Source organism: Crocuta crocuta, unplaced genomic scaffold, assembly GCF_008692635.1.
Source record: "Crocuta crocuta isolate KB4526 unplaced genomic scaffold, BGI_CrCroc_1.0 scaffold159, whole genome shotgun sequence".
NCBI classification, from domain to species: Eukaryota; Metazoa; Chordata; class Mammalia; order Carnivora; family Hyaenidae; genus Crocuta; species Crocuta crocuta.
Genome location: NW_027533263.1, coordinates 1,624,469 through 1,651,988, shown reverse-complemented (window position 1 = coordinate 1,651,988; position 27,520 = coordinate 1,624,469). Strand labels below are relative to the sequence as shown.

The 27,520-nt window shown below is 38.1% G+C and overlaps 1 protein-coding gene and 1 long non-coding RNA gene across 3 annotated transcripts in view; one reads left to right on the top strand and one right to left on the bottom strand.

The window, feature by feature from the left end:
* CATSPERT (catsper channel auxiliary subunit tau) overlaps nt 1-27,520 on the top strand; it is a 134,678-nt gene that overhangs the window by 88,691 nt on the left and 18,467 nt on the right. For both annotated transcript variants that reach the window (XM_077747631.1, XM_077747632.1), the window contains one exon: nt 9,765-9,823. In XM_077747631.1, coding sequence (XP_077603757.1) covers nt 9,765-9,823 — 59 coding nt within the window. The remainder of the gene's footprint in view (nt 1-9,764; nt 9,824-27,520) is intronic.
* Nucleotides 307-26,902, bottom strand: LOC144217877 (uncharacterized). The gene is made up of 3 exons (XR_013330980.1): nt 26,824-26,902; nt 25,632-25,758; nt 307-530 (listed from the first exon to the last, which is right to left on the bottom strand). It is a non-coding gene; the product is annotated as an uncharacterized LOC144217877 (long non-coding RNA).

The window sequence follows — 27,520 nt, the reverse complement described above, 5'->3', positions numbered from 1 at the left end:
GAACAAACAAGGAAAAAGAAACAAAACAAAACAAAAACCTCCCAAACAGACTCTTAAACATAGAGAACAAATTGGTGGTTACCAGAGGGGAAGTGGGTGGGTGGGGGGAATGGGTGAAATAAATGAAGGGGATTGAGAGTATACTTATTGTGATGAGCACTGAATAATATATAGAATTGTTGAATCACTGTATTATACACCTGAAACTAATATAATAGTGTATGTTAATTATATTGGAATTTTAAAATAAATACGTAAATTAAGAAAAAACGGTTATGTTATACTTTGCATTATATTTTCAGTTTACTCATGCAGACCAGCCTTATCTAATTAACACAATACTTTGAGGGGCGCCTGGGTGGCTCAGTTGGTTAAGCATCCGACTTCGGCTCAGGTCATGATCTCACGCCTTGTGGGTTCAAGCCCCACATCGGGCTCTGTTTTGACAGCTCAGAGTCTGGAGCCTGCTTCGGATTCTGTGCCTCCCTCTCTCTCTGCTCCTTCCCCAGTCATGCTCTGTTTCTGTAGGTCTCAATAAGAAATAAACATAATTTTAAAAAACACAATTCTTTTATAAATACTTTCTATGAGGGGTTAGATGGTGGCATAGCAGGAGGACCCTAGGCTTGCCTCATCCTGTGAACACAGCTAGAAAGCTATCAAATCATTTTGAATACCCAAGAAATCCACCTGAGTATGGACAGAACAAACTGTACAACTAGAGGGACAGAAGAGGCCATATTGAGGAAGGAAGGAAGTACGGAGATATAGTTTGTTGGAGAAACAGATCACAGGTGCTGAGGAAGGGAGGGAGCCTTGGTTGTGGAGAAAGGTGAGAGAGAGAGGAGTACACTTCCCCACTGCCATTGGCTAGGAAAATGAGACGGTCTGATTTTCATGACTTTGCAACTAGCAGTGCTCAAAGACTGGAGTTTTAGAGATCAGTGGGCTTGGCCTTTAGAGATCAGATAGAGACCTGAGGGTGCTGCCCTCCTACTCCCGGGGAGATGGCAGGAAAACAACTTCAGGACAGATGATGTGATCTGAGGACCACCTAAAGCACGTGGGGAGAGTCTGTTTGCTCTACTTGGATTGTATCTGTGAGAGGTGGCATTCACAGAGTTGCCTCTCCAAAGACGAGAGAACCAGTGGGTGTCATTTTCCCCCTGCACTCCTCAGCATAGGCACAGAGACTCCTGCTGAGGGCAGCAACCTGGACACAGGCTCTTTAGCCTGCTTGTTCCAATTCCCACACCTCTGTACTCTGGTATGACAGCTTTCTCGGTCAAACATGCATCAGTCCCAGCAGAGCAAGACCCACTCCCAGAAGACCAGTGCAGGTTCCTGCTGGTCTCTAAACTTCAGAGTTTTAAAAGTTAGCAGGCTTGGGGCACCTGGGTGGCTCAGTTGGTTAAGCGGCCGACTTCGGCTCAGGTCATGATCTCGCAGTTCGTGGGTTCAAGCCCCATGTCAGGCTCTCTGCTGACAGCCAGCTCAGCCATTCTGCTATGCCACCATCTAACCCCTCATAGAAATCTGGAGCCTGTTTCAGATTCTGTGTCTCCCTTTCTCACTGACCTTCCCCTGCTCACGCTCGCGCGCTCTCGCTCTCTCTCTCTTTCTCTCAGAAATAAGTAAAACATAAAAAAAAATTTTTTTTAATGTTAGCAGGGTTGGCTTGGATAGAGCCCAAAGTTCACTGTTATGCTCAAGGCAGAAAAGCAACACAGAGACAGATAACATGAAAACAGTAATCAGAAAAACACCTGGTATATGTGAGGGGGAAATTACTCCCTCTTCTGGGAATGTTTCCCTGAGAACAAGAAGTGTAGTGTTCCAACTTGAAGGGACAGAGGAGCTGGCTGGTGTCATTTCCCTCCTCCCCCCTCAGCATAAACTAACTTCAGTAAACAGCACCACACCAAAACTGACTGCATAACCTGTTCATAACAGGTCCTGTCCCCCTGCACTCTATTGGTATTGCTTTTCTTGGACAAGTGTGCCTAAGGACCACTGCAGAGGACCCCATCTCCAGAAGACCAGCAGAAACACCCACTTGCACCATGTCTACCAACCATACAGATCTGCTAGGCTTCAGTTATAGTGGAAGTAGCATCAGGTCTCACTTAACAAGCAGATCAGAGCACACCTAGTTAAAACTCATCACACTCTGGCCAAGGTCCAAATACTACCCACTGCAGGCAAAGAGAACTTCTGCAGGTGAATGACCTCTGGGATAAAGCAGCCAGAACAGAGCAGAAGAGAGCATGAAGCACACACCACAGACACTCCTGAAACACAGGCCCTGGACACAATATGGCCTCTTCTTCATAAAGCCATTACTCTAAGGAGCAGGAACATAACTGGATTTTCTAACACAGAAGAATACAGACTTAGAAAAGGTGCCAAGATTGGAGGAATTCATCCCAAAGAAAGAACAAGAAAAGGTCACGACCAGAGATCTAATTGACACAGATACAAGTAATATCCCTGATGGAGAATTTAAAGCAACAATTGTAGAGATACTTGCTGGGCTTGGGAAAAGCATGGAAGATGTCAGGAAAACCCTTACCACAGAGATAAGAGTAATAAAGCAAGCAGGCAGAAATGAGAAATGCAATAACTGAAATTTGAAACAGACTGGATATAATGACCACAAATATGAAAGAAGCAGAGGAATGAATAGTGCTATAGAAGATAGAATAATGGGCACCTGGGGGGTGGCTCAGTCATTTTAGCATCCAACTCTTGATTTCAGCTCGGGTCTTAATCTCAGTGTTATAAATTCAAGCCCCACATTGGGCTCTGCAATGAGCGTGAAGCCTACTTTAAAAAAATGAAGATAGAATAATGGAAAATAATGAAGCTGAACAAAAGAAAGAATTATGAAACATGAGAATAGACCTAGAGAACTCAATGACTCCATCAAACATAAAAACATTCATATTATAGGAGTCCCAAAAGAACAAGAGAGAGAAAAGGAGGCAAAAGTTTTATTTGAGGAAATAACTCAAAACTTCCTTAGTCTGGATTGTCAAACAGACATCCAAATCCAGGAGGCAGAGAGAACTCCCATCAAAATCAAAGCCAATACCAAGACATGTTGTAATTAAATTTGCAAAATATAGTGATAAAAAATTCTAAAAGCAGCAAGAAAAAAGAAGTTCTAACCTACAAGGGAAGACCCTGAAGACTAGCTCCAGATCTCTCCACAGTACCTTGGCAAGCTTGAAAGTAATGCCATGGTATATTCAAAATGCTTAATGAAAAAAATCTCCAGCCAAGTATATTCTATCCAACAAGACTATGATTCAGAATAGGAGGAGAGATAGTTTCCCAGATAACAAAATCTAAAGAGGTTTATGACCATTAAACCAGCCCTACAAGAAATATTAAAGGGGACTCTTTGAGTGGAAAGGAAAGACCAAAAGTGACAAAAACAAGAAAGAATCAGAGAAAATCTACAGAAACAACAACAAAACCAAGTAATAAAGTGGCAATAAATACATATCTATCAGTAATTACTCTGAATGTAAATGGACTAAACACTCCGGTCAAAAGACATAGGGTGTCAGAATGGATAAAAAGAAAAAACAACAATAGGGCCTATCGATATGCTGCCTACAGAAGACTCATTTTAGACCTAAAGACACTTGCAGATTGCAAATGAGGGATGAAGAAGCATTTATCATGTAAATGGATATCAAAAGAAAGCCAGAGTAGCAATAAGCCAGAGATATCAATATTCATTGATGTCTATATCAAACTAGACTTTAAAACAAAGACTGTAACAAGAGATGAAGAAGAGTACTATGTTATAATAAAGGGGTCTACCCACCAAGAAGATATAATAATTACAAATGTTTATACACCCAAAATGGGAATGCCCAAATATATAAAATATATAAAACAATTCATGGGGCGCCTGGGTGGTTGAGTCACTTCAGGATCCGACTCTTGATTTCAGCTCAGGTCGTAAAACTGGGTTCTGCATCAGGCTCTGCACTGACAGTGTGGAGCCTGCTTGTGATTCTCAATCTCTGTCTCTCTTTGTCCCTGCCCCTCTCTCATGTTCTCTCTGAAAATAAACATTTTGTAAAAAAATAAAAATAAAAATTCATAACAAACATTAATTCATTGATAATAATAAATAAATAAATAAAAATATAAAAATATAAATTAATAAATAATAAATAAATAAATAAAGTTCATTGATAATAATACAGTAATAGTAGGGGACTTTAACACCCGACTTCCATCAATGGACAGATCATTTAAACAGAAAATTAACAAGGAAACAGTGGCTTTGAATGACACATTGGACCAGATCATTCTATCCTAAAGCAGCAGAATACACATTCTTTTCAGGTGCACATGGGACATTCTCCAGAATAGATCACTTAACTAAGCTGCAAATCAGGCCTCAACAAATAAAAAAAGATTGAGACCATATCATGTCACTTTCCTGACCATGACGCTATGAAACTTGAACTCAACCGCAAGAAAAAACTTGGCAAGACCACAAATACATGGAGGTTAAACAACAGGCTACTAAAGAATAAAAATGAGTCAATGATGAAATCAAAGAAGAAATTTAAAAATACATGGAAACAGGGGCACCTGGGTGGCTCAGTTGGTGAAGTTTCTGACTTTGGCTCAGGTCGTGATCCCACAGTTTATGGGTTCAAGCCCCGCGTCGGGCTCTGTGCTGACAGCTCAGTGTCTGGAGCCTGCTTTGGATTCTGTGTCTTCCCCTCTCTCCCTCCCATGCTCATGTTCTGTCTCTCTCTGTCTCTCAATAATAAATAAGTGTTAAAAAAAATACATGGAAACAAATGAAAATGAAAACACAACAAACTTTTTGGGATGAAGCAAATTGATCCTCAGAGGGAGCTATACAGCAATACAGGTCTACCTCAAGAAGCAAGAAAAATCTCAAAAAGCCTAACCTTACACCTAAAGGAGTTATAAAAAGAAAAATAAATGAAGCCTAAAGCCAGTGGAAGGAAGGAAATGATAAAGTTTGGGGCAGAAATAAATTCTATAAAAACTAAAAAAAAAAAAGCCAACACTAGAACAGATGAATGAAACCAGGAGCTGGTTCGCTGAAAAAATAATACAATTGATAACCTCCTGGCTGGACTCATTAAAGAGAAAAGAGAAATAACCCAATCACAAAGGAGAGAGAAGAAATAACAACCAGCAACACAGAAATACAATTATAAAATTATGTAATGAAAGTTTATATGCCAACGAATTAGATAATTGAGAAGAAATGCATGCATTTCTAGAAATATATAAACTACCAAAGCTTAAACAGGAAGAAATAGAAAACTTGAACAGACCAATAACTAGCAATGAAGTTGAATCAGTAATCAGAAGTCTCCCAACAAACAAAAGTCCAGGGATAGACGGCTTCACAGGCAAATTCTACCAAACATTTAAAGAAGAGTTAATACCCATTCTTCTCAAACTATTCCAAGAAATAGAAAAGGAAGGAGAACTTAATTCATTCTATGAGGCCAACAATACCCTGATACCAAAACCAGACAAAGACTCCACTAAAAAAGAGAAATGCAGGCCAATATACCTGGTGAACGTGGATGCAAAAATTATCAACCAAGTACTAGCAAATCGGATTCAACAGTACTTTAAAAGAATCATTCACCATTGAAACTGTGGGTGAATATTTGCAAATCAGGAGTGCCTGGGTGGCTCACTCAGTTAAACATTCAGCTCTTTGATTTAGGCTCAGGTCATGATCTCACAATTTGTGGGTTTGAGCCGCTCATTGGGCTCTCCACTCCAAGCAGCAGGGCCTGCTCAGGATTTCCCTCTCTCTGTCTCTGTTTCCCTCTTTCTCTTAGTCTCTCTCTCTCTCTAAATAAACCTGTAAAAATATTTGCAAATCAATCAATGTGATAAACTACATCAGTAAAAGAATAAGTACCATACAATCCTCTCAATAGAAGCAGAAAAAAGCCTTTGACAAAGTACAACATCCGAATCATGATAAAAACCCTCAACAAAGTTGGTTTAGAGGGAACATACCTCAACATAATAAAGGCCATATATGAAAAGCCCACAGTTAATACCACCCTCAATAGAGAAAAACTGAGAGCTTTCTAAGGTCAGGAACAAGACAGGGATGTACACTTTCACCACTGTTTGTTTTAAAAAGTCCTGGAAGTCCTAACTTCAGCAATCAGACACCAAAAAGAAAGAAATGGCATCCAAAATCAAACTTTCACTATTTGCAAATGACAGGATACTCTACATAGAAAACCCAAAAACTCTCCCAAAAGTTGCTAGAACTGATATACAAATTCACTAATGTCACAGGATACAAAACCAGCATACAGAAATCTGTTGCATTTCTATACATCAATAATGAAGTAGCAGAAAGAGAAATCAAGGAATCGATTCCATTTAAAACTACACCGGAAACCATGAGATATACTTAGGAATAAACCTAACCAAAGTGCAGGTGAAAGACCTATACTCTGAAAACTATAAAACACTGATGAAAGAAATTGAAGATGACACAAAGAAATGGAAAATCCTTCCATGCTCCAGGACTGGAAGAACAAATATTGTTAAAATGTCCATGCTACCCAAAGCAATCTACACATTTAATGCAAACCCTATTAAAATACCACCAGCATTCTTCACAGAGCTAGAACAATCCTAAAATTTGTATGGAACCTTAAAAGACCCCAATAGCCAAAGCCACCTTGAAAAAGCAGCAAAACTAGAAGCATCACAATTCCGGACTTCAAGTTATATTACAAAGCTGTAATCATCAAGACAGTGAGTATGGTACTGGTACTGGCACAAAAACAGACACATAGATCAACGGAACAGAATAGAAAACCCAGAAATGAACCCACAGTTGTATGGTCATTTAGTCCGGCGAAGCAAGAAAGAATGTCCAGTGGGAAAAAGATAGTCTCTTCAACAGATGGTATTGGGAAAACTGGATAGCAATATGCAAAAGAATGAAACTGGATCAGTTTCTTACCACCACCCACAAATTGAGTTCTCAATGGATTAAAAGCCTAAATATGAGACAGAAAACCATTAAAATCTTAGATAACAGAGGCAGTAACCTCTTTGACATCAACTGTAGCAACTTCTTACTAGATATGTCTCCTGAGACAAGAGAAACAAAAACAAAAATTAACTATTAGGACTTCATCAAAATAAAAAGCTTCTACACAGTGAGGGAAACAATCAACAAAACTAAAAGGCAACCTACAGAACGGGAGAAGATATTTGCAAATGACATATCTGATAAAGGGTTAGTATCCAAAGTATATAAAGAACTTCTACAACCCAACACCCCAAAACTAAATGATCCAATTAAAAATGGATGAAAGGGAGACAGCTGAGTGCCTGACTTGGGGTCAGGTCATGATCTCACAGTTCGTAGTTTAGAAACTCATGTTGGGCTCTGTGCTGACAGCTCCTATTCTGTGTCTCCCTCTCTCTCTGCTCTTCCCCCATCTGTGCTCTATCTCTCTGTCTCTCAAAAATAAACATTTAAAAAAATGGGTAGAAGGCATAATGGGTTTTCCAAAGAAGACAAACAGATGACCAACAGACACATGAAAAGATGGTCAGCATCAGGGAAATACTATAATGGGACACCACCTGCCACCTATCAGAATGGCTAAAATGAATAATGCAGGCAACAACAGGTGTTGGCAAGGATGCATATAAAGGGGAATCCTCTTACACTGTTGGTGGAAATGAAAACTAATGCAGCCACTCCAGAAACCAGTATGGAGGTTCCTCAAAAAGTTAAAAATAGAACTACCCTATGATCCAGCAATGGCGCCACTAGGTATTTACCCAAAGAAATAAAAAAGATTGATTTGAATGGATACATGTACCACAATGTTTGTAGCAGCCTTATCAACAATAGCCAAACTATGGAAAGAGCCTATGTCCACACACACACACACACACACACACACTGAAATACTACTTGGTGATCAGAAAGACTGAAATCTTGCCATTTGCCACAATGTGAATGGAACTAGAATGTATTATGCTAAGTGAAATGTCAGAAGAAAGACAAATACCAAATGATTAGAGTCATGTGTGGAATTTAAGGACCAAAACAGATGGACATATGTGTGGGGGAAAAAGATAGGCAAACCAGGAAAAGACTCTTTTTTTTTTTTAATGTTTTATTTATTTCTAGGAGACAGAGAGAAAGACAGCGTGAGCAGGGGAGGGTCAGAGAGAGAGGGAGTCACAGACTGAAACAGGCTCCAGGCTCTGAGCTGGCAGTCAGCACAGAGCCCGAAGCGGGGCTCGAACCCACGAACCGCAAGATCATGACCTAAGCGAAAGTCGGACGCTTAACCGACTAAGCCATCCAGGCGCCCCAGGAAAAGACTCTTAACTATAGAGAACAACTGAGGGTTGCTGGAGTGTCTAGGTTATATGGGTGATGGGTTGAGGAAAGCAGCAGACGTGATTAGCCCTGGGTGTTGTATGTAAGTGATGAATCACTAAATTTTACACCTGAAACGAATACTATTCTGTATGTTTACTAACTGGAATTAAATAAAACTTGAAAAAATAAAAAGCATAGTTAGTTTTGCTTTTATTAAAATAAATAATTGAAATAAAATGCAGTACATGTAGAGTTGATTCACTCTTGTTGAATTCCTTGATTTATTATTATTTTTTGTAAACAAATTAGAGGATTTTGCCTGGCTCCATTACTTTGGAACTGCTTTCATAGATACCTCTCACTCCCTTATATAAATATCTGTATTTGTGCAACATATATCTCAGCCTAGGGCACCAGTCATTAAAGACTATCATTGTTCTATTCCATACTTAATAAATTCTTTTAGTTTATTTCATGAGATTCCTTCCAGGGTCATGAATTCTTGAGGAAATACAGAATTATTATTCATGAAAGGTATCTAGAATGTAGATTGTTTACACAACTGTATAGATTTGGGTATGTGTAGTAAATGTATGATGGAAGATTACCCAAATGACTGCTAGAGAATATGCTAAAATGAGGCTCCAAGGAGGATGAGTAAAAGAAATCTTTTAAACATCCAGTCAAATACAATTTTGAATAATGTGCATAAAATTTAACACCCACAAAAACATTCAGAACCATCTAGAGTGCAGTTATGAGGTTTTGTTTGTTATTTAGTTTTTACTTTATTTTTTGAACTAGCATTAGGAATCAGAAAAGTAGAAGTACTACAAACAAACATTTACTGTCATCGAACTAAAAGACACTTTTATGTACATAAAAATATAGACCATGGTGACATTTAATTTTAATCAGTTAATATATACATTTTAACAATACTACTGAAAATAGTAATTGGATATATTAGGTGACAGACCCAAGGTTATAATGCGTAAGGAGTCAGAGCAAAGGGGGCAGTAGTGATAGTAACAAAAATAACAAAACTTGCATTCATTTTCTGCTTATTATGTTCCAGACCAGTGTTAGATGCTTTAACCCTTTAAACCACATGCCTTATGGCAGAGGATCTTTATCTTTTGACAAATGAGGAAACTGAGACAGAGAAAGCCAAAATAACTTGTCCAAAGTTAGATGGACAGAGACTGTTTGAATCCAAGCAGTCTGGTTCCAGAGCCTGTGCTCTTAATTGCTATGCTACACCATCATTAGTTAAAGACATGCCTGTAGATTGTGTTTGTCAAATGCCACAAGTGCCAACTTGTTTATATAATCTTTGTTTTCCATTCTTTTTCAGATAGGTTAATGCAAGATAAGTTCTATGGACCACAAAATTCAAACAAAAAAGGAAAATCAGTAAGTAGATTGATAGATCATTTAAAAATCAGTAATATTTTACATTATTTTAATTAATATTTACTGATATTCTGTCGTCAAGAAAACATATACATTATTATTATGAATTTGTTATAAATAAAATCCATCATATTTATCATAGTTTATTATAAATCTATAAATTATTATAAAGCACTATAAATATAATATTAACTTTAACAGGCTACACTTTTGAATTCTTTACTTCTGCCTCCCCCCATATATCTACTGCTTAATGGGCAATTCACAATAGTACTAGGGAAGCATAGACCACCTCTGCTCATCTATTTTGATATGAATACTTTTAAAGAAGCCAATCTCCTCATCTCTTTCGTCCATTAATACTTGAAATCAATTATACTGGTTTCCTTTGTCTGCATCTTGAAAACAGTAGTAAGTATTGCAGAATTGGAACCGGGGTTGTGTGGCTTGGGACCACCAAGCAAAAAAGAAATACTAACATGGAAGGTGAGAAGAGAAAGAAAATTTTGGTCTACTTCATATTTTACATTCAGTAGGTAAGAGTCATCTTTCACAAGGGACAAGAATCAAAGTGCCTTTCCTTGTAATTTTTAATGAGTGACTCCTTAATCCAAGACATGGGAACCCCATACTAATACTCTTTTGTAGATAGTAAAATTTAGTATATGAATATGTTGAACTCCATGAGAAAAGCTTTAATTATTTTAAAGGTAACAATCCCAACCATCCAAGGCATTACTGATTCTAATATTCAATCCAGTTCTAATAAGCCATTAAAATATGCTGGATATTTTAATGTTTTGAAATTCAGACTACTTCATCCAGACTGATGCATGCATCTAAAATTAGCACAAAAATCCCATCTGATTACTGGCCTAAACTTTTATTTAGAAAAACAATGGCATAATATCTACAAATCATCTACAAAGATTTTGGTTCAGAAGACTTGAATTCTGACACCAGTCTTTTCACTATTAACTAAAGGTTAAAAGGGGATTAATTATAAGACATCTATTGAATACCTACTAGATAGCAGGCACCATGATAATTAATAATTAATGATAAGATAGGGTACCATATTAAGTCTTTTATGCTCATTTTTTTAATCCTCACAACAAAGAAGGTGTTGTTATTTATATTTTGCAGATGAGGAAACTGAGGCTCAGTGAGGTTAAATTGCACAATGTCACAGTAAGGGAGTTGAGATTTAACCCTAGAGTGTGTATGATCAACCATCTTCTCCTGTTCCCCTGATTTTGAGTAAACAAAAATATATTACTGAATGTAGCTGGCAGAAAAGTAAACAGAAAATTACAATATGCCATACCAGATGAACACACAGGGTGACTTGGGAACATTCTGTGAAAACTGTACTTCACAGGGATCTGGGAAGGAAAGGGAGAGTAGACATGGGTAACGAAAGGCCTTCAAAAATTGTGGGGTTTTTTACTTATTTTTGAGAGAGAGAGAGAGAACGCACCCATGAGCGCCAAGTGGGGAGGGGCAGAGAGAGAGGGAGACAGAATCCGAAGCAGGCTCCAGGCTCCAAGCTGTCAGCACAGAGCCCAACACAGGGCTCAAACTCACAAACTGCAAGATCATGACCTGAGCCAAAGTCAGACGTTTAACTGACAGAGCTATTCTGGTGTCCTGTAATGAAAGGCCTTTTTAACCAAAAGTGATGATTCAGTGAGATAATATACGTAAAATATTTTCCAGTGCTTTGCACATACAACTTGCATTGTGTTGGTTAAATTGAACTTAACCCTCATGACAATAGCATTACTAGGTCCATTTAAACAGTTCATATTGTGATAAAATCAATGAGCTATAGATTTTTTTATGTCTACCTAACTCAAAATATTTTGATGAAGATAAATATGTCAGAAATTTATAGCCATAAGGGTCTCCAAGGGGCTCACGTAGAGATTCTAAGCAAAGTGCAAACCGTCTCCTAAATGTCAGTGTAGTACCATCCTTAATCATAGTTGTCCATCTTCTCTACCTGAACATAAGCATATTTACAGCTGTGAGCTTCTGTGTCTTATATTCCTGTCATTTGGAACAGTGTGTGGAACCTAAGCACTTGACAAATACTTTCTGAATGAACAGCTACTATGTGCCAGGAGCTACGGATACAAAAATGAACAGTATATAGCTCTTGACTTAAAAGACCTTATAGTGAGGTAGCGGAAAAGACTCAGTTGGAGTAAACCATTATATATATAGTAACTTAATTGTTCTAAGTGAGATAAATTTACAAAGTACAGTGGGCATAGGCAAAGTAGAATTGACAGTTAAAGATGATTTGACAACTAGCTTCAGATTAAGCTTGTATGAGCTGTGGCACTTTAGGTGATTTAGTGTATTACCACCAAAGAAATATCCTTTCCTTTATAGGATATTTGACTACAGTCTTTCCTACATTGGGCAAGGTATTTATTACTTATCTTTCTATCTTCTGGCACCTGGCACAGTAGTACAAAGTAGTCACCTGATAAATGTTATATTTTGTCTGTTTGCCACATAGATTTGGCTCTTTGCTGTTATCACTAGTGGTTTCTTTCTACCAACTGCTTTGTGACAGCCCCATAAAGGTGTTGGTAGTGTTAGGCAAATTATACTCTATAGTTTTTTACTCGCAGGTATCCTTTATTCCTGATCCCCTCTAGAACACTTGCAGCCAAGGCCAAAGGCCACCTGTGGATGTGAGGAACTGCATGCCTCAACTTCCCAAGACTCTGGATTTGAGGCTGTCAAAGACTCATGTGGGGAATGGTATATTCAACTCGGCTAAAACCCTGTAACTTCTCTGTTAGAAACACAAAAACATATACGCAATATTTATATAATTTATATACAAAAGCTGATAAGTTTAAAATATATATAGAAGAAAAGATAAATAAAGGATAAAGGAAAAAGAGAATTATGATGGCATTAGGAAAGAGCCATGGTGGCTAATAAGAGAAAGAACAGCTTTCATTTATACCAATAAAATAGGAATCAAGAGATCACCCAGTAAGTCCTAGCGTAAGGACATCCCAAATTACCTTCACAAATCTGTAATCTGGTAATACTACTCTTTAAAGTAAAAAAAAAGGGGGGGGGCACCTGGGTGGCTCAGTTGGTTAAGCATCTAACTTTGGCTCAGGTCATGATCTCACAGTCCATGAGTTTGAGCCCTGCGTCAGGCTCTATGCTGACAGCTCAGAGCCTGGAGCCTGCTTTGATTCTGTATTTTTCTCTCTCTCTTCCCCTCCCCTGCTTGCACTGTCTCTGTCTCTCTCAAAAAGAAAAAAAATTAAACAATTTTTTAAATAAAGGGCAAAAAAGTGTTACTATAAAAGCATTGAGAAATTAAATATTAGTGCTAAAGGAACCTACAAATATTCAAAAGTTTTATATTAAAATGAAGAGACTTCAGTTTTGCCAAGGTGGAATAGTCCCATTCCTTCTAGATCCTTCCCATCACAACTAAAATCTCTGAAACAAGGAAAGAAGGAGGTAGGCTTCCTGGGGATCTCAGGGCATGGTGTGAGTTTTCTAAGTTTCCATATAGGTTCCCATATATTCTGAACAGGATACTGCAGAGGCCTCCAACTAGAAGCTGTCACTAGGCACATAGTAACACTCCAAGGAAAGCCTGTTCCCTCTAACCACGGAACCCAGAAACGGGTAGGCTAACCCCAGAAAACGGTTTTAGCAATGCCTGCCCTACTCCAGCCAAACTCCAATGGAAAAATTACACTCCTCTCCCAATACATGGTTTCGGTGTGTACAAGCAGGAAGTTGATCTTTTATCTCATCCCCCACCCATACCCCTGGTAAACAGGTGGTACACTGATTTCCTTATTAGGTGGTAGTAGGACTGAGCAGGCAGTTGTTCTGCTATCTCCACCCAGCAGAACAAGCAAGAACTCTAATTCCCATTGATAGGGTAGTGTTGGTGGAACTAAGGTGGAAACCGATCTTTTCATCCCCCCGCAGGTGAAAGTAGACAATACTCTGATTCTCCCACCAGGGTGGTATCAGTTGGGTCCAATAGCCAGCTGAGCCTCCATCCACACTTAGCAGCAACAAAATTTAATGAGGCTGCGTAATGGAGTCCTAGTTAGCACTATTTTTTCTCTTCCTCCCTATGTCAGTAGGATCCAGTGGGAAATTGAGCCTCCATCCCCACCTGACATCAATGAGACAAAACTAAGCAGTGGGGAGACAGGCTACTTGGCACTCTGTTTCTCCTTCTCCAATCCCTGGTGTCGGGAGGCCTAGTGAAAAGGTGATATTACACCAACATCGGAGGCAAAATGTGGTTCAAGTGGTTGCTCACTTTCATTGAGAAGGTGTTACCAGGGCCAAGGAGGATGCTCAATGTTCATTCTATTTGTCTGCAACAAGACAGTATGAGTCATTGCCCCACTTTTGCTGGGTGGTGTTGGGGTACCTAGTAGTAAGCTGAACATGCACATCTACCTTGCTGGCCACATGCTCCATCCCAACAGGGTGACTTCCTGCTAAAAATTTTGAGGGGGAGCACCTGGGTGAATCAGTCAGTTAAGCATCCAACTCTTGATTTTTGCTCAAGTCATGATTTCATGGTTTCATGAATCTGAGCCCCATGTCAGGCTCTGTGCTGACAGTGCAGAACTTGCTTGGGATTTTCTCTCTCCCTCTTCCTGCCACTCCACTGCTTGATTTCTCTCTCTCTCTCTCAAAACAAACAAACAAACTTAACAATACATTTTCTTAAGAATCCAGGGTCTCATGAGTATGGAGCTTAAAAATAGTTATGATGAATTAAAAACTGCTATAAATGAGGTGCACAATAAAATGGAGGCGTCCAATGCACGGACTGAAGAGGCAGAGAGGAATACCTATTCCTGAGTTAGAAGATACAATTATAAAAACAGAGGGATCTGAGAAAGAGATAAACTGATCCAGAAACATGAAAGGAGAGTTCGAGAGCTGAGTGATACAATCAATCGGAACAATATCCGTATCATAGGAATTTTAGAAGAGGAAAGAGGGAAAGCCACTGAAGGAGTCCTTGAACAAATTATAGCTGAGAACTTCCCCATTCTGGGGAAGGAAACAGACATTAAAATCCAAGAGCCACAGAGAACTCCCCTCAGACGTAACTTGAATTGATCTTCTGCACAACATATCATAGTGAGATTGGCAAAATATAAGGACGAGGAGAGAATTCTGAAAGCAGCTAGGGATAAAAAGGCCCTAACATACAAAGGAAAACCTATCAGAATGGTTACAGACCTATCTACAGAAACGTGGCAGGCCAGAGAGGAATGGCAGGAAATCTTCAATGTGATGAACAGAAAAAAGAGGCAGCCAAGAATCCTCTATCCAGCAAGCCTGTCATTCAGAATGGAAGGAGAGATAAAAGTCTTCCCAAATAAAAACTGAAAGAATTCGTCACCACTATACCAGCCCTACAAGAAATCCTGAGGGGGACGCTATGAAGGAAATGTTGCAAAAAAAACCAAACCAAAACAAAACAAAAAAAACCCCATAAAGTACCAGTGACACCGCCACAAGCATGAATCCTACAGAGAACACAATGACTCTAAATCCATATTTTTCAATAATAACACTGAACGTAAATGGGCTAAACGCTCCAATCAAAAGACATAGGGTAGCAGAATGCATTAAAAAAAAACAAAATCCATCTATTTGCTGTCTACAAGAAACTCATTTTAGACCTGAGGACACCCTCAGATTGAAAGTAAGAGGATGGAGAAATATCTATCATGCTACTGGAAGTCAAAAGAGAGCTTGAGTAGCCATACTCTTATCAGACAAACTGGACTTTAAAGTAAAGGCAGTAACAAGGGATGAAGAAGGGCATTATATAATAATTACAGGGTCTATCCATTAGGAAGAGCTAACAATTATAAACGTCTATGCACTGAATTCAGAAGCACCCAAATACATAAAACAACTAATCACAAACAGAAACAATCAAGAATGTGCTAATAGCAGGGGACTTTAATACTCCACTTACAACAATGGATAGATCAACTAGACAGAAAATCACTAAAGAAACAATGGACTTGAATCACACATTGGACCAGATGGATTTGACAGATATATTTAGAACTCTACATCCTAAGGCTATGGATTCACTTTCTTCTCAAGTGTGCGTGGCACATTCTCCAAGATATATCACATACTGGGACATAAAGCAGCCCTCAATAAATATAAAAGGATCGAGATCATACCATGCACACTTTCAGATCACAATGCTGTGAAACTTGAAATGAATCACAGGAAAAAGTCTGGAAAACCTCCAAAAACATGGAGGTTAAAAAACACCTTACTAAAGAATGAATGGGCCAATCAGGCAATTAGAGAAGTAATTTAAAAATATATGGAAACAAATGAAAATGAAAATACAACAATCCAAACTCTATGAGATGCGGCAAAGGCTGTTCTAGGAGGGAAGTACACTGCACTCCAGGACTATTTCAATAAATTAGAAAAAGCGCAAGTATAAAATCTAACAGCACACCTAAAGAAACTAGAGGGAGAGCAACAAGAGCACCCCAAACCCAGTAGGAGAAGAGAAATAATAAAAATAACAAAGATGAAGTCAAACTTTCACTTTTTGCAGACATGATACTCTACATAGAAAACATGACAGACTCCACCAGAAGCCTACTAGAACTGATCCATGAATTCAGCAAAGTCGCAGGGTACAAAATCAACGTACAGAAATCGACTGCATTTTTATACACCAATAATGAAGCAACAGAAGGAGAAATCAAGAAACTGATCCCATTCACAACTGCACATACACAAAAAACATAAAACACCTAGGAATAAACCTAACCAAAGATTTAGGAGATCTGTATGATGAAAACTATAGAATACTTATGAAGGAAATAGATGAAGACACAAAGAAATGGAAAAACATTCCATGCTCATGGACTGGAAGAATAAATATAGTTAAAATGTCATTGCTACCCAAAGCAATCTACACATTCAATGCAATCCCAATCAAAATTGCACCAGCATTCTTCTCAAAGTGAGAACAAACTATCCTAAAATTTGTATGGAACCACAAAAGACCATGAATAGCCGAAGTAATATTGAAGAAGAAAACCAAAACGGGGGGCTTCACCATCCCAGACTTGAGCCTCTATTACAAAGCTGTAATTATCAAGACATTATGGTATTGGCACAAAAACAGACACATAGACCAATGGAATCAAATGGAGAACTCAGAATTGAACCCACAAATGTATGGCCAACTAATCCTTGACAAAGCAGGAAAGAGTATCCAATGGAAAAGAGACAGACTCTTTAACAGACGCTGCTGGGAAAACTGTATAGCAACGTGCAAAAGAATGAAACTAGATATTTTCTCACACCATACACCAAAATAAACTCAAAATGGACAAAGGACCTGAATGTGAGACAGGAGACCATCAAAACCCTAGAGGAGAAAGCAGGAAACAGTGTCCTTGACCTCAACCACAGCAATTTCTTACTTGACACATCCCCAAAGGCAAGGGAATCACCAGCAAAACTAAAGTACTGANCCACAAATGTATGGCCAACTAATCCTTGACAAAGCAGGAAAGAGTATCCAATGGAAAAGAGACAGACTCTTTAACAGACGCTGCTGGGAAAACTGTATAGCAACGTGCAAAAGAATGAAACTAGATATTTTCTCACACCATACACCAAAATAAACTCAAAATGGACAAAGGACCTGAATGTGAGACAGGAGACCATCAAAACCCTAGAGGAGAAAGCAGGAAACAGTGTCCTTGACCTCAACCACAGCAATTTCTTACTTGACACATCCCCAAAGGCAAGGGAATCACCAGCAAAACTAAAGTACTGAGACCTCATCAAGATTATAAGCTTCTGCACGGCAAAGGAAACAATCAGTAAAACTAATAGGCAGCTGATAGAATGGAAAAAGATAGTTGCAAATGACATATCAGATCAAGGCTTGTATCCAAAATCTATAAGGAACTCACCAAACTCCACACCCGAAGAACAAATAATCCATTGAAGAAACGGGCAGAAGACATGAACAGACACTTGTCCAAAGAGGACATCCAGATGGCCAACAGACCCATGAAACGATGCTCAGCATCCCTCATCAGGGAAATACAAATCAAACCACACTGAGATACCACCTCACGCCAGTCAGAGTGGCTAAAATGAGCAAATCAGAGGACTCTAGATGCTGGTGAGGATGTGGAGAAACGGGCACCCCCCCACACACACACACACACTGTTGGTGGGAATGTAAACGAGTGCAGCCCCTCTGGAAAACAGTGTGGAGGTTCCTCAAAAAATTAACAATAGAACTCCCCTAGGACCCAGCAATAGCACTGCTAGGAATTTACCCAAGAGATACAAGAGTGCTGATGCATAGGGGCACATGTACCCCAGTGTTCACTGCAGCACTCTCCACAATAGCCAAAACATGGAAAGGGCCAAAATGTCCATTAACTGATGAATGGATCAAGAAGATTTGGTTTATCTATAAAATGGAATACTACATGGCAATGAGAAAGAATGAAATCTGGCCATGTGTAGCAACATGGATGGACCTTGAGGGTGTTATGCTGAGTGAAATAAGTCAGGAAGAGAAGGACAGATACCTTATTTTTGCACATATAGGTGGATTAGGAGGAACTTAACAGAGGGCCGTGGGGGAGAAGAAGGGGAAAAATAGTTGGGGAGAGGGAGGGTGGCAAACTGTGAGGGACTCCGGAATAATGAGAACAAACTGAGGGCTGATGGGTGTGGGGGAGAGGGGAAGAGGGAGATGGGCATGGAGGAGGGCACTTGTTGGGATGAGCACTGGGTGTTATATGGAAACCAACTTGACAATAAACTATTTTTTTAAAAAAGTAAATATAACAAAATTTACACAGTCTAGACAATAGAAAACAAACTAAAAAATTAACAGAGTTTCAGGGACCTCTGGATCAATAGCAAAAGAGTTAAAATTCATATTATTGGAGTTCCAGAAGAACTGGAGAGGGGAGATGGACAGTGAGAAAGGGAGAGGGAGAGGGAGAAAAGACGGAGGAGGAGGCTGAGGAAGAGGGGAAAAGAGAAGAAAAAGAGAAATGAAAGGGCAAAAGTATGTATTTCAAGGAGATAATGCCTGAAAACTTTCCAAATTTGGTGGAAGACATAAACCTGATAGACTCAAGAACCTGAGCAAGTCTTAAAGAGGGTAAATATTAGGAAATCTACACCAGGTCACTTCATCATTAAACATTTGAGAACTAAAGAAGAAAACCTTGAAAGCAGTCAGAAAGAAACAATGCATTACCTAGAGGGGAATACCTATTTGAATGAAAGTGATTTTCTCATCTAAAATTATGAAGATCAGAAGGATGTGGTACAACATTTTCTCAAGTACTGAAAGAAGAACTGACAGTTTTATACCTGGAAAAAATATTCTTCAGAAGTGGCAGAGAAATAATGACATTCTCAGATAAGGAAATCTAAGAGAACATGTTGGTAGCAAACAGATCCTTAATGATTGGTTAGAGGAACGTCTCTAAAAGCAAAAAAAGAAAGAAAGAAATGTTAAGAGAAGGCTTGGAATTTCAGAAATAAAAGAACATAAGAGTGAGCAATTATACAGACTCTCCTCATTTGTTACAAAAATTTTTTAATGTTTTATTATTTGAGAGAGAGAAGCAGAGCATGAGTGCGGGAGGGATAGAGAGAGAGGGAGACACAGAATCTGAAGCAGCTCCAGGCTCTGAGCTGTCAGCACAGAGCCCAACGTGAGGCTCAAACTCACAAACCATGAGATCATGACCTGAGCCGAAGTCGGATGCTTAACCAACTGAGCCACCCAGGTGCCCCTCATGAGTTTTAATATGTGATGGTCGAAGCAAAGATAATAACACCATTCCTGTAATGTACACTGTAAGTAGAGGAAATGCTTAAGACAATTATATTTTAAAAGTGAAAGGGCCTAAATAGAAGTAAGATTTCTATACTTCATTTGAAGAGGTACAACATCAATAGCTGTTGATTATGATGTTATGTAAATATAATACCTACCACGACTAATGAAACTATTAAAAGCAATATACTTGAAAACAGTATAAATAAATCAATTTGCGATTCTAAGAAAACATAAAACATAAAATGGCAGACTTATGCCCCAGTATGTCAATAATTACTTCAAATATAAGTCGTCTAAAAACATCATTTAAAAGAGTTGGCATTGTGAATAAAAAATGTGATCCAACATTATGCATGGTATTGGAAATGTGTAAAATTTACATGCTTGCTTTTAACAAAAGCAAAAGAATGAGAAAAGATATGACATGCAAACATTAATCATAAAAAACAGTAATAGCTATATTAATATTGGATAAACTAGATGATATTAGAAAATTACTAGAGACAAAAAAGATGCTATATAAAAATAAAAGTATCGGTACACCAGGAAGACATAGTAATCCTAAAGTAACAGAGCCTAAAAATATGAGGCAAAATCTGATAAAGCTGAATGAGGAAATAAAATTCGTAGTTAATTGGGCATGTCAACAGCCCATTCTCAGTAATTTATAGAATTACTAGACAGAAAAAATCAGTAAGTAAAAAACCTGAACAACAAAAGCCAACAATATCTGGCACTCTGCCCAACAACAGAAGAATACACATTGTTTTAAAGTGCTCATGCAACATTTAGATTTTATGGACCACATCATGGATCAACTTCAGCAAGTTTTAAAAAATTGAAACCATATGAACTTGTATTCTCTGACCACAATGGAATATAGATGGCTGAAGGGACTTGGGGGTTGATCAAGGAAAAACATATGACCATAAGGTGACTTTAGCACACACATGCCTTATTTGAGTGACAGTTTAATAGGTTCACATGTGGAGGAAGTCCCTCACAGCATGAAACTATCCAGAAGCTATAAAACAGAGGCCACCACTCAGAAGTGGAGGAGGGGATGGAAATTCCTGGGTGACAGAGTTATTGGAGAGGAGATTACATATCTAGGTGATTTCACTCAGCAGCTTGGCAGGGAGTCTCAGGGTCAGAGAAGTCTAAAGGGCAGCAGGGATTAGAGGTCTTTATATACCCAGGGTTTACCTTATCTGTGGCTAGCATATGTTAAGCACAGTTTCATATGGTATGCAAAGCAGGTGAGCTCTAAATAGCTAATCTGGGTTATTTTCATTATTATTTTTTAAATGTTTATATATTTTGAGAGAGTGAGCACAAGCAGAGGGAGGAGTTGAGAGAGAGAGGAGAGAGAGAACACCAAGCAGGCTCCACGCTGTCAGGGAAGAGCCTGACATGGGGCTTGATCCCATGAACCATAAGATCATGATCTGAGCTGAAATCAAGATTCAGATGCTTAACTCACTAAGAGACCCAGGCACCCCTATTTGGGTTACTTTTAAAACAATTGGATGTACACAAATGTTAATTTGATGCTAGCAGGCTTTTGAGCTAATGAGTCACAGCCTGTTATGAAGAAGTAAACAACCTGGTGGGTGATAGTATATATACAGGCCATCTTTGTGTCATTTACATAACATGGAATCAAACTATAAATCAACAACAGAAAAACAACAGAGAAGCCTCCAAATGCTTATAAATTAAACAGCACACTTCTTTGTAATCATTGGGTAGAGGAAGAAGTCTCAAATGGAATAAAAAATACATAGAACTGAGTAAAATGGAAAACATCAAAACTGATAAGACATAGTAAACACAGCATTGAAACGAATGTATAGAACTAGATGCATATAGTGGAATATGAAGACTTTCAAATAAATAATCTAAGCTCCCACCTCGAGAGCTTAGAGGAAGAAGGGCAAACTAAACCCAAAGCAAAGAGGAGGAAGGAAATAATAAAGATAAGAGCAAATATCAATGAATTTGAAAACTAGAAAATAATAGAGAAAAATCAGTGAAGCAAAAGAAGGTGCCCTTCAAAATCAATAAAACAAATAAACCTCTAATAAGAATAGCAAAAATAAAGAGAAAAGATGCCAATCACCAACGTTCCTGACTGAAATAGAGCATATCACTTTAGATATTGTAGAATTAAACAGATACTAAGGAATACTACCCAGAAATTTAGGTTCATATATTTGACAACGTAGAAGAAGTGGACCAAGTCCTGGAAAACCACACACTATGTCAACAGGATGAATTAATCAATCTGAATAGTTGTATGGCCATTAATGAATTGATAATTAAAAGTTCCTGGAAAAGAAGTGTCCGGGCACAGATAGTATCACTGGAGGATTTTACCAGACAATCAAGAAAGAATTAACAATAATTTTACACAGTCTATTTCAAAAAACGGAAAATGAAAGAGTACTTCCTAACTAATTTTATGTGGCTATTACCTAAACCAGATAAAGACAAGGGAGGCAGGAGAAGGAAGGGAGGGAAGGAGGGAGGGGGGAGGGAAAGAAAGAAAGAAAAGAGAGAGAAAGGGAAAGAGAGAGGGAGGGAGGAAAGAAGGAAGGGAAAGGGAAGGAAGGAAAAGGAAGGAAGGAAGGGAGGGAGGGAGGGAAGAAAGAAGAGAAGGGAGAAGGAATAAAAGAAAAAGAAAAGAGGAAGAGGGAGGAAAGAAAGAGAGAGGGAGAGAAGAACAGAAAAGAAAGAAAGGGAGAAGGAAGAGAGAAAGAAAAGAAGGAAAGAAAGAAGAAAAGAAAATAAAAGAAAGGGGGAAAGAAGGAAAGAGAAAAGGAAAAAGTAAAAAGAAAGGGAAGAAGGGAAGAAAAGAAAAAAGAAAACTACAAACCAGTATTCTCATGAATTTAGATGCATAAATCCTCAACAAAATATTAGCACAGTTATACAGCAATGTATAAAAAATTATATACCGTAGAATGCTGGTTCCACATTTGAAAATAAGTCCATGTAATTCATCATATCCAGATATACAAGGCGTGTTCAACATTTGAACATCAGTCATTTAATTCACCATATCAACAGCTTAAAGGAGAAAAATCATATGATACCAGTTGACATAAAATTTTTTTTTCACAAAATTCAACATACAAACCGGATATAAAAACTCTCAACAAACTACTATTAGAAGGTAACTTTCTCAACTTGATAAAGCACATCTGCAAAAACCTACAGTTTACATTGACTTAATGGTGAATGCCTGAATGCTCTTCTTCAAAGATCTGGAATAAGGCAATGTTATATGCTCTTTTTAAATATAGTACTAGAGATTTTATCCATTGTAATAAAAAAAGAAAAGGAAATAACAGATTAGAAAAAGAAGAAAACTATATTTTCAGATGAAATGATTGTATATAAAACAGTAGAGTCTAAAATAACAACAACATAATACTAGAAACAATAAGTGAGATCTGTAAGGTTGGACGACACAAATTCAAAATGAAAAAATCAGTAGCATTTCTATATACTAACAATGAAAATGTGGAAACAAAAAATTTTAAAACAATAGCATTTATAATAACTCCAAAGAAAATTACATACTTACAAATCTAACAAAGCATGTACACAATCTGTATCATAAAAATTACAAAATGTTGACAGAAGGAATCAAAGGCCTAAATAAATGGAGGAATATACCATGTTCATGGATTAGAAGACTCAATAAAGTAAATACTAGGTATTTATCCAAATAATACAAAAATAGTAATTAAAATATCTGATAGGTGTCAGGTAGTATCCCATTATAGTTTTGATTTGTATTTGCTTGATGATGAGTGATGTTGAGCATCTTTTCATGTGCCTCTTGGCCATCTGTATGTCTTCTTTGGAAAAATGTTTATTCATGACTTCTACCCATTTTTTAAAAAATGTTTATTTTTGAGGAACAGAGAGACAGCACAGTTGGGGGAGGAGCAGAAAGAGAGGGAGACAGAATCAGAAACAGGCTCTAGGCTTAAAGCATTGAATATACTTTGAATATACTATGTTATTCCCTTCAGGCTTGCCAAGATACTATGGAGAGATCTGCAGCTAGCCTTCTGGGTCTTCCCTTGTAGGTTGGGGACTTCTTTTTTCTTGCTGCTTTTAGGATTTTTTTCTTTATCATCATATTTTGCAAATTTAACTACAATATGTTTTGGTGTTGGCCCATTTTTGTTGATTTTGGTGGGAGTTTTCTCTGCCTCCTGGATTTGGATATCTGTTTCCTACTTCAAATTAGGGAAATTTTGAGTTATTTCCTCACATAAACCTTTTGCCTCCTTTTTTCTCTCTTATTCTTTTGGAACTCCTATGATACAAAAGTTTTTATGTTAGATGGAGTCATTGAGTTCTCTAAGTCTATTCTCATGTTCTATAATTCTTCCTTCTCTTGTTCAACTTCATTATTTCATACTATTTTGTCTTCTATATCACTAATTCATTTTTCTGCTAATTCTAGCCTGCTTTCCACCACCTCAAACCATTTTCCAACCACAGTTTTTGCATTCTTTATTTCTGATTCTTTTAAAACTTTTATCTCTGATAAGGGTCTCCCTGATGTCTTTTATCCTTTTGTCAAGCACAGTGAGTATCCTTATGATTGTTGCTTTAAATTCTCCATCAGTTGTGTTACTTATGTCTTTTTCACTTGATCTCTGGCTGTGACCTTATCTTGTTCTTTCATTTGGGATTAATCCCTCTGTCTTGGTATTATTCTGTCTAAGGCTCTGCCTTTTCCTCTGTGTTAGAAATGCCAGTTATATTTTCTGCTCCTGAGAGTAATAGCTGTATGAGAAGTGGCCATATGGTTCCCAGGGCCTGGTGCATTAGGGGGTGTCTCTAATGTGTGCTGTGTGTGCCCTGATGTTTTGGCTGCTCTATCCTTCAGGCTGGTCATCTGCAGAGGTTCTCCTTGCTTGCAGTGGACAGTGTTTGATCCTTGCCCAGAATGTGGTGAGTTTTAACTAAGTGTTCTCTGTTCTACTGGTTAAATGAGACCTGATAGTACTTCCACTAGAACTGAAGCCCTGAAGAACTCTCTGGTTGGGAATGTGATGCGGGCAATGGTTTTGCTGCTTTCTGGGGTGGGGCTAACTGCACTGGGACTGAGGCAAGCTTGACTGAGAAGGGAAGTTCTGCCATAGAGCAGGGGTGTTGGACTTGGTATAAGCGAGTTAGGCAGCCTGTGTCAATGCTGCATTGCTTCTCACAGGTGGCTCTGTGATTATACTGAGAGGTGGGGAGGGAAATGGCTCCAACCAGCTCCTTTGTCCATTGAGAGACATGGTGCCTTTCAGAGACTGACTCCAAGAAGAGCAAATAATCTCTCCCTTGTGTGTCCCAGGTGTTCTTCAAATCTCTGCTTCCATGCTACCTGTCCCCAGGTTGTTTGGGTGTCTTCTCTCCAGGAGATGGGCAGTGCCCTCAGTGCTCTATCCCAGCCAAGCTCACTGACCTTTAAAACTCAAAGCTTTAAGCCACATTGGTGGCAAAGACTCACAAAAATCATACCCTCCCTTTTTCCCAGGCAGTGGCTTTGAGGAAATGTTCTCCTCGTGTGATCCCCCATGTGTCCTCTCTGTCTCTCACCCTTCTCTGCAACTATGGCTTCCTCCCCTCTGCAGTACCCAGGATACATTTCTCCCCTAACCCATGTCTCCACAGTTACTACCTTCTTGAATGTGGCCTCTTCTTTCCCTTTAGTTGTACAATTTGCTTTATCAGTCTTCAGGGTGATTTCTGGGGTATTTAGGATGATTTTTTAAAGATTTTTAAGTAATCTCAACACACAACATGGATCTCAAACTCACAGCCCCAAGATCAAGAGTCACATGCAGATACACCTAATTAGGATATTTTGATAGTTACCTGGTTGTGTTTACATGATGAGATGAGCCTAGGGCCTTTCTACTTTGTGGCCATCTTCTACACCTCTCCTGATTTAACACAATTTCTGTCTATACTCCAGCTCTTTGTAAACATAGACAAGGTCATCCTAAAATATATGTAGAAAGGCGCAGGGTTAGCATAGCTAAAATTATCTTTAAAAAGAAGGTTAAAGTAAGGAGACTATCTTTACCTGATGCTAAGGCCTACTATAGAGATACAGTAATCACAAATTAAGACAGTGTGTTATTAGACCTGAGATAGACACAAAGATAAATGAAACAGAATAGACATGTCAGAAATAGACCCACAAAAATATGTCTGACTGGTTTTTGACAGTGATGCAAAAGCAATTCAATGGAGGAAAGATAGCCTTTTCAACAAGTGGTGTTGGAGCAACTGGACATCCATGGGAAAATAAAACCTGACCTAAGTCTCATGCCTAAAATAAGAAACAATAATAAAGCCAAATACTGGTGAAATGTTGAGAAATTGCTCATGGGAATTAAACATTTTATAGCCACCCCTGAAAACAGTTTGGCAGTTTGTCAAAAAAACTATGCAACTTCCATGAAACCCAACAATTACACTCTTGAGCATTTATCCCAGAGAAATTCTTATATTCACAGAAAAATATAAACACAAATATTCATAGCAGCCTTATTCATAATAGACAAAAAGTGGAAACAATCCAGACTGTCCTTCAATTAGTTAATAGCTAAACAAACTGTGGTACAACCATACCATGGAATAACAGTAATTAAAAGGAACAAAGTATTGCTATATACAACTTGGATGAATCTCCAGAGAATTATGTTGACTGAAAACTGCCAATTCCAAAATGCTATACACTGTATGACTCCTATGTATTAATTTTGAAATTACAAAACTGTAAAAATGAACAGATTAGTGGTTGCCAGGCATTAAATAAGGAGTGGGGGCAGGAAAGAAATGGATGAGACTATGAAAGGACTTGAGTGATCCTTGTGGAAATGTTCTGCATCTTGACTGTATATTGTCAATATCTTGGTTATGATATTTTACTACAGTTTTATAAGATGTTACTATTGACAGAAACTGAACAAAGGGTGTATGAGTTATTTCTTACAACTCATGGGAATCTACAGTATTTCAAAATAAAGAGTTTAATTTTTATAAAGTAAAGAAAACTTACCTTAAATATTGTCCTTAAGGGTGGTGGTCAGACCTATACAATAGATAAAACTTAAACTGAGCAAGTTAAATTCATTCAGTAAGTCATAAAACAGGTTATATATGATTAACAGATTTAGAAGTTTGAAAGAATCTATCACCTAGGGCAACAAACTTGTGAATTGAAGACATCAGAATTCTAGAACAAATTCATAAAAGTCTAAGGTAATTGCTTCACAAAGTCACAAAATCATCAGAGTTCTGTGGGGAAATAAACTTCGAAGTTGTCTGAAGTTAAAAGAAGAGTATTTTTATGAACCAAGGTAGACAGTGTGTTAAAGAAATGCAGTGTTTTGAGACAAACTTCTGGAGTGCTAATCTGAATTGGAAAGGACAAACATCTCTTTCAACTCATAGCTGATTCAGGTGACAGTTCCTTCACATTTATAGAGCCCCTTCATAAATTAAGACTTTCAAGTTATAGCTTAGTTTGTTTCTATTTAAACCCTGACAATGACAGGATATTAAATCATTTCCCCAAAGATCAGGATGCAGGAAAGGTGGGGAGGAATGGGGAATTTGATTTTGCCTACCAATTAAAGGCAGTGTTTGGTGATGGTAAGAAAACTAGTATGATATAGTAAAAAGACCTTGGATTTTACAGGCAAAAATATCTAGGTTCAAATGCAGAGTCTTCCACTTTCATGGTCATATAACTT